The 12,252-nt window shown below is 37.3% G+C and overlaps 1 protein-coding gene across 6 annotated transcripts in view; it reads left to right on the top strand.

Annotated features, from left to right (window-relative positions):
- Positions 1-8,116, top strand: part of MAN2A1 (mannosidase alpha class 2A member 1) — a 126,664-nt gene extending 118,548 nt beyond the window's left edge. The window contains exons 21-22 of one of the 6 annotated variants that reach the window (XR_012626951.1): positions 2,983-3,245; positions 4,140-4,223. Coding sequence is in view for 2 of the 6 variants with exons in the window: in XM_074854983.1 (XP_074711084.1) it covers positions 4,140-4,250; positions 5,174-5,326 (264 nt within the window). In the remaining 4 variants the exon portion in view is untranslated. Of the gene's footprint in view, positions 1-2,817; positions 3,249-4,139; positions 4,251-5,173 lie in introns of those variants that run through there. The other 5 variants (XR_012626953.1, XR_012626950.1, XR_012626952.1 and 2 more) reach the window with 5 other exon arrangements.
- Positions 8,117-12,252: the final 4,136 nt, after the last annotated feature.

Below are 12,252 nucleotides of genomic sequence, written 5' to 3'. Positions count from 1 at the left end.
ATACAAGATCTATTTTAATTATTCTAACATTACTTTACAGTCCTTGGTTCCTGTGAAACTGTTCTCTGGTAGGTTTACCAAAAAACCCCAAACAAACAAAACCAAACAAAAACAAACCGCCTGCTCTGTACTCAATATTCCTTGCAAAGGAACTTGCACAATTGTGACCACCATATTTCAATTTTCTGTTTGATAAACTATAGAAGTAGAACTGTTTGTGCATTCTTCTGCCAGCTCTTGTATAAATTCTTTTCAGTTTTTCAACACTTTTTAAAGGGGGAGTATGTTAACTTTATGCTGTATTGCAGTATTACTCACCAGTGCTGTTACCATAGATTAAATCCCTTTTTAATTCTGCCATACTTAGATACTTACAAACTACAGTTGTTCCTTCTCCCTTAGAGTCTCTGTGGTGGCCGAGGTTATACCTCAGATTATATTCAGAATATCTGCAAAGCTTGCCCTTGGCTACTATTTTAACATAGTTCTTCATTTTTAGTCTTAATCATTATTTTAAAAAGTAAATAATTACTTTCTCACACTTTCCCTTAATAGTTCAATCTCATGTTTAATCTTCAGCTGTGACTTTTTCTTATTTTGAATTTCAAAGTGAAATAACTCTTGATTCTGTGGGTCTTACACCCAAGTTAGGAGGAAGCTTCATATTGAATTAAATCTTCATGTGAAGTGTATGTTCCACACTTCACTGTAAAAATTTTTTCATTTACCTCAGGCAGCTCAGCAACAGCTGTTTGCTTCAGCATGTCAAATTCGGGGCAGACCTTCATGAACGTGCCCCTTCTCCCTTTTCAAGGCCTAAACTTCCTTCACTTGTTTGATTGTGTGGCCATGAAACCCGTGAAATGGAAAGCTGGTTCTGCGTCTGCTTTTTTGAGTTCAATGTTACTACTCATAGGTGAATTCTACAACTTTATCTGGGCTATACTGGCCCCACTATTCCAGTTGGTATAAGAATGTTTGAGGCTATGATCTCTTCCCTGTCCACAACGTGTTTATTTCAATGATTACTTGACTGACAGCTCTTGAGTTTGCAGCATTACTTTGTGCACTTCAAAGTGAAAGTTATCAGTAGTCACAGGATAGGAGCACTATCGTTATAGGTACAGAACAGTTATTCCCCACAGCAGAATTGATGTTATGCCTTGCAAATAATTTCTTGAATGTCAAAATGGCCTTTTTAAATCTCTCCTCACTTTCTGTTTCCTTTCTCTGTCTTCCAAGAATGTGAATGATGTGTCGTAATTCTGGCTAATTGACACATTGCAATTTTTTCCAGACATGTAGACTACTTCTCCATTGCGTGAACTGTTGAAGCTGTTAAAAACTGAGTACATTTGTCCAGTTATACTAAATATATATACATATTTTTGTCGTGTTGCTTGAACTTTTCAATGCATGTTTGTTAGCTTACAGTAATCAGATAAAAAAGTGTTTAAATGGTTTTTCTTTCTCATAAAAATTTTAGCAGCATTGCCCCAGGATACTGCTTATAAGAAAGCCTAGCAAAATTTTTTTCCATCTAGAAGCCTGATATGAGAACTGCATTTTATTTCTCAGATCAAAATTATATCAAACTTTGGCAACTCTTCCAAGAAAGACAGTCCAGATATTTGATTGTGCAGTAGTTAGGGAATTTCTGTCATATAACAACGCTGTGAAGTTTTACAAGATTATGGATGTTGTTTGTTGAAAACTGAGAAATTTATCACAGGTTTTCATGCAGTTAGCATGGTCATGTTTAGAAGGTGTATTTGATGTAAATTAGGTTCATCCTTCCTTAGACATGCTTGCATACACTTAATCTAACTTACCTAGAGATGGTGTAAGAAGAATTAAAGTAGATGCAGAGGCTGTGGCAACTTAGTCTTACACCTGCTTTGACAATAGTTTAGAACAGCTTAATTTATTACACATGAATGGTATGTGCATGATAAAATCCTGGGAATTCTAAAAGGTTGACTACTATATCATAGATGTTTTTACTTACCAAAACACTTTTCCTGAAGGTGTCATTAATTATTACCTTTCTATTTTAAATATTTTGAATCGTAATTAAGATTATATTTAATTTTAAAAACTTAGGAGGTGAAATATTAATGCCATCATTTGAAATGCATAAATGCATTTGTTATGCAGATTACTACAAGATAATTCCACTGTAATAGAGGAAGTGTTGATACCCATTACTGGCTTGGATTTTTAACATTAATTTACCCCATAGCAAGTCAGGCTTCTGCTGGTTGAATTTTAATATTTCACTAATCTGATGTTTAGGCAGACAGTATTATTCTGTGTGCATAAAAATGTCTACTTTTAAGTGCAACACTGTCACATCAGTGACAGTGAAAACCAAGTCAGGTATTTCATAGTTGCAGGCAGAAAATAATTTTGTACATCTTCATTATTACCTTACTTAATGTGGAAAGTGGTAATACTGTTGCAATAAACAGGATAAGAACTTTTTCAACCATCAGTGATGTTAAGTACTGCAAACTTGTTTGAACAGCCTGACTGCAGACACCATTCATTAATTGAAACTTGATTTTAGGTGCTTATAAGCTAATGTTGTTCATTAAAATCTTCTCAAACTGAGTTATTCATGACTTGTAAACTGTGTGAAGTTTTTACCAATCAATATTTTAGTGCAAAGTATCTTATTTCAATTCCAAATTCTGAGTAAATTTTTACTATTTTAAATTAGGAACTTAGAAAATACTAACATTAAGTTTATCACTTTACCATTTTTTTTATTATCTGAATGAATACTTAATGCTATGAATTTGTCATACAATGAAGCTGTGTCATGCTGGGTTTCAGAGAAGCTGCTTCAATCTCTTTCAAGACCTCCTTTATTAGGAGAAAATTGTTCTGGATCTGAAGGCTGTTAGATTAAGACCTCTCTTGTTTGTTACACCTTCAAGAGCTAAAGCATCACAAAGTGCCTAATGCTTGTTGGCATAGGTTTCTCCAAGACAATACTTACTGAAGTACCAGACGTGAACCTAACTCATGGCAGAGACTTTTGGGAAAAAACACCTGTACAAAAACAAGTAAGCCAGAAATAAATTAGAGAAAAATAGCCCGAAGAGCTGGCATGGCTGTGGATAGAACCATCTTTTTTACACCCTTACTATATAAGTAATAAGATGAAGAGCTGAAGAATGTAAAACAACAACAAAAAAGAAATAATTACAGTAATGCATCATAAAAAATAAATTACTGAGGTGAGTGTAGTGATACAGCTTGCAGCATGAAGGGCATCTTGTCATGTGCCACTTGTGGTGTGAAGATAGATTGCATGCACATTCATCTATAATGTGAAGAATTTCTTTTCTGTTACTCTTGCTGTACAAGAGTGGTTTTCTACATCTTAATGTAAAAGAAAAAAAAAAAAAAAAAGACGTTTTTATGTAAAGTGAGGTTTTCTAGCCAGTTCTAGGCTATGACTCTGTTTTCTGAAGTACATATCAAAACAAGATTCTGATTTTGAGGCATTTATGCTATCCTTGTGACCATTTGTCCAAAGTGATTTTAGCAATTGGGTCCAAACTAGGAAGTTGAGATTGTGGTTTACTCTTGGGTTACCTTTGATGCCCCTTGGGACTCAAGAGCACCATATGTCTAATCTATAAACATAAAATTTATTTAATATTTGGTTTTTAGTGTATGATTTCTTGTATACTTTGAGTTAGATTTTAGAGGGCAACTTTACAAAATAAAAGCTTGATAGAATGTAGTCACGATGAGTATTTAAAACTGACTATTGTAATTAGCATATGATTTCTAGTTTGTTTTGGGTTTTGCCGTATATTTTTTCTGGGAAGCCAGTTAATACAACTATGATAGCTACACTTAAATTCTGAGTCTTTGAACTCCTTGGTTAACAACTTCCATTTGTATTCTGTTGTACTTAGTTAATCTAAACTCTTTGCTGTTTAGTTCTTTTACTATTTATAAGACTAAGTACAGAAAGAAACATTGCTGTTCAATTTAGGCTGAACATTACTTAAAGGATAAGTGGCTCTATCACTATAAGGTAGTTATAATTTTATGAGGTCCTAAAATGGCTTTCTAGCTCTGCTACTTTCTGAGTATTTTTTAATTTTGTTTATTTGTAGGTGGATATTGAGCCATCTGATGAAGCTACTCTGATTCTTCACAGAAAGGGATTTGACTGTAGATTTTCAAACAGAGACATAGGTTTGCTCTGTTCCTCTACTCAGGGAAAGGTATGGGTACCTTACCTTACCTCACAGCAGAAACATTGATGTTTAAGTCAAATTGTAGAAGTCTAGGTCGTTATTTCTCAAGAGTTGTACATACTATATATACTTTCAGAGTAATAGTTAAGTTCATCTTGAAAGCTGCTTTCCATTTGATAAAGGTATGGATCTGCTTGTGTGTGGGAATGACCATGTAAGCATCAGCAAGTAAACTTCTAGGTCAGTTTTAATCTCATTAACTTACTGTAAATGTGGTTTTCATGTAACACACATCAGTAATTCTCAAATAACTTTTAATAGTGTTTTAGAACTTTACTAAGTAAAAAGAGTCAAATGACATATTCTGATGTGTATCTCTTGAATATTATTAACATATCCACAAATTATGTGACTGTTACTTTGAAAACTCTTGCTTGTTATAGCATGTCCTTTGTCTACCCATGCTCACTTGCATGGCCTACACCATTGCAAATATCTTAAGTGTTTTGCAGTTGCTATAGAATTGATGTGGTACATAAACTTATAAAATATAAATTATACAACTTCATTCTGAGAGTTACAGATGGACTGGATGGTTATGAATCTGTAAAAATTCTGTAATCAAGTTTTGAAATAGGTTTGGGATTTTTTTTAAGCCAAAGAGTGGTTTTTTAGAAACAAGAAGACTTTTAATCCAAATATTTCTGATCAGTTTTTTAATATATTGATCTAACTTACTTGCTTTGAAATGCAGCAAGTGAACACTACCTAAAAAGATCTAATTTAGTGTATAGCATTTGAGACATGGTACCTAAAACTACTCATAGTAAGAATTGCTGTGCTGATACCTGTAAGGAGATGTATCATTTGGATCATTGTTAGAGATCAGGTTGAAGTCAATTTTAAGATATATACTGTATTTTCTAAACATATTTCTTCTTATTTTCCAGATAAAGGTACATAAACTCTTTAACAAATTCAGAGTGGAAAGTCTTACACCTGCATCTTTATCTTTGATGCATTCACCTCCGGATACCAGAAATATAAGTGAAATAAATATGAGTTCTATGGAGATAAATACGTTCCGGATTCGACTAAGATGAAATCTGGCTTTAATACTCAGATAGAGGAGTCTGCAATTACATCTCCTCTAAGTTTCACGTGCAATAAGAAGCACATTGTTATTATTCCAGCTTCTGGATACTGTGAGAAAAACGTTCATTCTATAATTTTTTTTGACCAACACAATGAAAAGCCATGTTGCAACCAACTTTTTTGGGTTTTGGTTTTGTTCTTTTTTTCATAAAATAACAACATCAGTATAAGTTAATGCAACAAGTGAAGAAATTTCTTAAGGAAGTTAACCTCTCAACAGATAAAATCTCAGGTTAAATGCTAACTAATGATGTTTCTGGTGTTTTAATTTTCATAAAGAGGGGATTGGATTTTAATCAGCCTTCTTTGTTGATCCTTGATGAATATATGTACAAATAATTCAGTGTAGAAAGTCCTGATGCAGTTTGGAAATAAAATGGAATAAAATGTTATTGTGTAGTAGCTAATGTCCAAATATTTACAATCATTTATATAAATGACAGTAATGTCAATTTATTCCACAATTAATTTCAATTTATTCAACACAAAGGGGATTATTAATTGTGGTAAAATGAAAGCCTGCAGTACTTGTGATAAGTGATGGTAGATCTTAATACTTCTACCACTCACCTGAGTTATGTAAATAGGAGAACATGAACCTACAAAATAATTTTGCAATGAAAATGTTTAATAAAACTCCCATTTTGTTACTTGACACACTGGGATATGTGCAATTGTTCCATTATCATGTGTAATTAGAAATGTCCATAATGATCATGAATACACAATTTTTTATAAAACTCATTTAGATACCAATGTTCTCTGAAATGAGTTTTCTATTTCAAGATTACCATATCAAGATAAATGTGCCTTATTTTTTGATACGTCTTGTTACAATTTTGGTGTCTATGTTAATGTTTTTAGGGGAAAGGTAGTTTATATAATACTTAAGCTGTGTATCTCCTATTTGACAATGCTGGCCACACTCTGATCTATATCCTCCTGCACCAAGTTTGTGCTATCTTATTCAGAACATTTTGACTATGTGAATGTATTAAAATGACGTTGTAACATGAAACAGACAAAAAAAAGATTTACTATAAAATCTAAATTTGGCTGCTTTCAAGGAAATTGCAACTTGATGCAGAGAGTTGATAGTAAGCAAGACATAATTTGCAAACCCATCAAAACATGTGCTTGTACAGACTGTGGTGACCTGTTAATTCAGAATCATGTGCCTATATTTTAAACAACATTTTTCAAACTTGCAACCTCATTTACATTGCCAGTGTTCACATTACTGAAAAATTGAGTCTTTTCACATATTGATTCATATTTAGTGCTGAAGCCATTCAAGTGTGAAAAATTTTTCCCTAAGTAGAGCTACTGTTTACAGTTAATATATATAAACATGCACTTGAGTATGGTCCCATTTCCTAGTCTTCATTTATCTTCCTAACTCTTTCTTCTCTCTCTTGCTTATGCTTTATTTTTCCATACCTCATCGCTTGTCTTTAATACTAATTCATGAAAAATCATCATAACTGGTAAAAAGATGTGCTATTTTCTAACTCTAATATTGCCTACTGTATTTTATTTCATCATTGTTCCACAGTGTATCAAATTACATCATGTAGCTGCAGGCTATCTTAAAAGAAAATGAAGTGAAACTTGGATTTCATGCATTGTCACAGGTTGGATCTTTGTTGAGATTGTGTAGATTTCCCTACTTAATTCAGTCTACTGTGTGTTTTGTAATTAATGGAATACTTAGTAGGATCTCGTGCAAGTTATGTCAAGAATACAAGAACCACTAACCACAAATGGAAGAATCGGATGGATCCAGTAAATGGATGTTTTCATGCAATAAACATGTACTGTAACTTTTCTTAGCTGTAGTATTTGAAAATACTATCTTTTGTTGGAACTCAAAGCTTGGTAGACTTGCCAGCAGAAATTTCTCATAATGTTTATTTTGTTACATCTTCAGAATTAAGATGCTTCAGAGACTTTTATGTGTTCTGTGCAAGAGAGCTTTTAAAATACTATTTCAGTTTTGTTAGGCAGAAGAATAAAATTTTGATGCAATAAAGTTTTAAAGTATTTTGCCTGTTGGAATTGCTTCCAAAAGATGTTTCATATAGCAATCTTCTATCATCAGCTGTACAATCATGATGCCTGAATCTTCCTTAACCAGCAGATTTAATCTTTGTTCCTTTATTTTGCATTTTTTGTGTAACAATAGAACAGCCTTCAATTTGGGATCCTTTCCTGAAATCCTTAAGTAAGTCAAAACTCCAGTTGAAGTCGGATAATAAATTTTACTTTAGTTGTTTCAGAATGTGGTTGTTGATGGGTTTGCATTTTTTTCCAACAACTCTTAATGAATTCTTAAGCTATATTTTTGTTATATTGGATATTTCAATTAAGTTCTTGCTTTTTCTGTACATCAGCTATCTAATTTAATCATACTGTTTTCTTTTTTTCTATTTTTATAGCTGCTGGGTTTATAACTACTGGTTAAGAGAACCAAGCATCCTTACCTTCCAGTATGATTTTAAAGACAGTGGTGTGTAAGAAATGGTTTTAAAACCTTGTAGTTACATTCCATACCAGAGTTGCACCTGTACTGATTTTTTTTTCACATTTTTTTATCTTAAATGTCTTTGGTTTACTTGCTCATATTGTCCAAAACAAACTGATTTCAACTGAAGGTTTTTGATATTTTCTTTTGGAAGGTTTTATATCTATGGGGATATGTAAAATAAGATCTCTAATAAAAAATAATATTAATGTGAGATGTGGTCAGTTTCATTAATGCCTTAGCCATAGCTAATTTAAATTAAAATTAAAAAAAAAAAAAAAAACAACAACAAGCATGCCTTCTTTGAGAAGACTCATATACCAGTAGCTTTTGGGAATGACAATTATCTGTAGTGAGATGACGAAAGATGCAATCTATTTCACCGTTGCCAAACAGAAGATGATAGATGCTGACTTCAGTGACATAAACACATCAGACTGAGTGCACAGTGTGGTAATGGAATGGGTAGCTCTTCTTTCACAAAAGAAACCTTGCACTGACTTAGCAGGAAATAGTAGAAGGTGTAAAATCCTAGAATTTTTTTTTTACTTGAATTAATCTCATTTCTCTTAAGCATTTGAGAGTAATGGAATGGAAACCATGTAAATTAACAAACACACCATTAGAAAATATAGTCAAAGTAACAGTTGAGTATTACAGAGCTTTCTGGAGTCAGACTGCCAGCAGTGTCAGTCAAAGCATGAGATGTGCTGGATGTGAGCACTCAGCCAGCCATTCAAGTATTACATGATTTTCATCTACATCAATAAGCATGCAAATGGGGCACATGCCCTACTTGCTTGACAAGGGGGGGGTGGTGGTGGTAGGTGGCGGGGGGGAAGATAACTGGGCCTATTAGAAATAAGCATGCCAAGGCTTGAAGGATGGTGGACTGGTGAGGGCTCTCCCTCTGCCATTTCATTTGAGAGAAGGGAAAGATGTTTAGAAACCGTGGAAGCATGTGAGAAGGGTCTGATACGGAATGGGGCCCACACTCACAAAAAGGTGTTGGATTCATTAGCTCATCTCAAGTGCATCTATACCAATGCACGCAGTATGAGCAACAAACAGGGGGAGCTTGAAGCCATGATGCAGCACGAGAACTATGACATAGTAGCTATCACAGAAACGTGGTGGGATGCCTCACACAACTGGAGTGCTGTAATCGATGGCTACAAGCTCTTCAGGAGGGATAGACAGGGAAGGAGAGGTGGTGGAGTGGCCCTGTATGTTAGAGAATGCTATGAGAGCTCAGAAATCAAGTATAGTGATAATGGGGTTGAGTGTTTGGATTAGGTTAGGGGCCAATAAAGCAGATCTTGCTGTGGGAGTCTGCTATAGACCTCCCAACCAAAGCAGTGAGGTGGATGAAGCTTTCTATAAACAGTTGGGGGAAATCTCGCGGTCACTTGTTCTTGTGGGGGACTTTAACCTCCCAGGTATCTGCTGGGATCACAACACAGCAGAGAGGGAACAATCCAGGAGGTTCCTGGAATGTGTGGAGGATAACTTCCTCACACAGCTGGTGAGTGAGCCGACCAGGGAAGGTGCCCTCCTGGACCTGCTTCTTGTGAACAGGGAAGAGCTTGTGGGGGAAGTAAAGGTTGGAGGCCGTCTAGGGTGCAGTGATCATGAGATGATTGAGTTTTCGATCCTTGGAGAAACAAAGAGAGGGGTTAGTAAAACTGCCACCTTAGACTTCCGGAGGGCAAAGTCTGACCTGTTCAAAAGACTGATTGACAAAATCCCTTGGGAGGCTGCCCTGAAGGATATGGGAGTCCGGGAAGGCTGGACATACTTCAAGAGAGAAGTCTTAAAGGCACAGCAGCAGGCTGTTCCCATGTGCTAAAAAAAAAAACAGGCGGGGAAGGAGACCGGCCTGGCTAAACAGGGACCTTTGGCTGGATCTCAAGAGCAGAAGGAGAATCTATGACCTTTGGAAGAGGGGGCAGGTCTCTCATGAAGACTATAAAGATGTAGTGAAGTTATGCAGGGAGAACATTAAGAGAGCCAAAGCGCAGCTAGAGCTCAACTTGGCTACAGCTGTTAAGGATAATAAAAAATGTTTCTATAAATTCATTAACAGCAAAAGGAGGATTAGGGAAAATCTCCCTCCTTTATTGGATGCAGAGGGAAACATGGTCACTAAGGATGAGGAAAAGGCTGAGGTGCTCAATGCCTACTTTGCCTCAGTCTTTAGCAGTGGAAATGGCTGTTCCCTGGACACCCAGCCTCATGAGCTGGGAGATGGGGAGGGGAAGCAGAATGAGGTCATCACAATTAAAGAGGAAGTGGTCAGAGACCTGCTACATCACTTGGATGCACACAAGTCTGTGGGACCAGATGGGTTACACCCAAGGGTGCTGAAAGAGTTGGTAGATGTGCTCACCAAGCCGCTTTCCATGATTTACCTGAAGTCATGGCTAACTGGGGAGGTCCCATTGGACTGGAGGGTGGCAAATGTGACACCCATCTACAAGAAAGGCAGAAAGGAGGATCCGGGAAACTACAGACCTGTCAGTCTGACATCGGTACCAGGGAAGGTCATGGAGCAGGTCATCTCGAGTGCCATTAAAAGTCATATAATGGACAACCAGGGGATCAGACCTAGTCAGCATGGGTTTATGAAAGGCAAGTCCTGCCTTCTATGTCCTGCTATGACAAAATGACCCGACTATTGGACAAGGGAAAAGCTGTGGATATTGTCTACCTGGATTTTCAAAAAGAATTTGACACAGTTCCCCATAGAATTCTCATAGAAAAACTGGCTGCCCATGGCCTGGATGAGCGAACAGTCCCAGAGAGTGGTGGTCAATGGAGCTAAATCCAGCTGGCGGCCAGTCACAAGTGGTGTTCCTCAGGGCTCGGTGTTGGGACCATTTCTGTTTAACATCTTTATTGATGATCTTGATAAGGACATAGAGTGTATCATCAGTAAATTCGCAGATGACACCAAGTTAAGCGGGAGTGTCGATCTGCATGAGGATCGGGAGGCTCTACAGAGAGACTTGGATAGATTGGATCGGTGGGCCAATGTTAACGGGATGAGCTTCAACAAGGCCAAGTGCCAGGTCCTGCACTTGGGCCACAACAACCCCATGCATCGCTACAGGCTTGGGGAGATGTGGCTGGAGAGCTGTCTGGAAGAGAAGGATCTGGGGGTTCTCATTGACAAGCAGCTGAACATGAGCCGGCAGTGTGCCCAGGTGGCCAAGAAAGCCAACAGCATCCTGGCTTGTATTAGAAATAGTGTGACCAGCAGAAGTAGGGAGGTGATAGTCCCCCTGTACTCTGCACTGGTGAGGCCACACCTGGAGTATTGTGTCCAGTTTTGGGCACCTCAATACCAGAGAGATATCGAGGTGCTGGAGCGAGTGCAGAGGAGGGCAACGAAGCTGGTGAAGGGCCTGGAGAACAAATCCTATGAGGAGCAATTGAAGGAGCTGGGACTCTTTAGTTTGAGGAGGAGAAGGCTGAGGGGAGACCTCATCACTCTCTACACCTACCTGAAAGGACATTGTAGAGAGGTTGGTGCTGGTCTCTTCTCACAGGTGATTAGTGACAGAACAAGAGGGAATGGCTTTAAACTGCAACAGGGGAGGTTCAGACTGGACATGAGGAAAAAATTTTTCACAGAAAGAGTGGTCAGACAGTGGAATAGGCTGCCCAGGGAGGTGGTGGAGTCACCATCCCTGGATGTGTTTAAGGGTCATTTGGATGAGATGTTGGGGGATATGGTGTAGGGCAGAACTTTGCAGAGTCGGGCTGATGGTTGTACTCCATGATCCCAAGGGTCTTTTCCGACCTGAATGATTCTGTGACACAACCGTTCACATCACTAGTCTGCTCTTCAGGAACATTTTTCTCTCTCTGAAAACGCACTTGAACAGACTTTGGTGGCATTCTCCCTTTTTCTCCTCCTTCATTTCTCTCTTCAGTTTCCCAAAAGAAATTTATACATTAGTGAGCTGGAATTCTGTGTGATCAAACATCCAGGAATTCCTGATGCTCATTAAGAGAGATGGAGTGCTGACAAACTCTGCTCTGTCAGTACTCTGCATAGGTATCATGATAGAACATGATCCCCATTTCAGGACCTGTCAGTCATCCCCAAGTTTACCTGTAACCTACCTTCCCAAAGTCCTGAATATGCCCAGAATTAACTGATCTGTTTTGATAAGACAAGAATAAATCAGAGACTTTTTGATAATTCCCACTGTTATGGCTTTGGCTACGAGGGAGCCTCTAAGATCAAGCTGTTCACATCAGTGACCAACAAAATCTATAATTTCTGTGGTTTGGGCTGCTTGCTCTTTGAGATCTATGTTGGTTGTTTCCTATATATTTTCC

Source organism: Strix uralensis, chromosome Z, assembly GCF_047716275.1.
Source record: "Strix uralensis isolate ZFMK-TIS-50842 chromosome Z, bStrUra1, whole genome shotgun sequence".
Taxonomy (NCBI): domain Eukaryota; kingdom Metazoa; phylum Chordata; class Aves; order Strigiformes; family Strigidae; genus Strix; species Strix uralensis.
The sequence above is the reverse complement of the archived record's forward strand: the minus strand, read 5'-3'. Positions and strand labels throughout refer to the sequence as shown.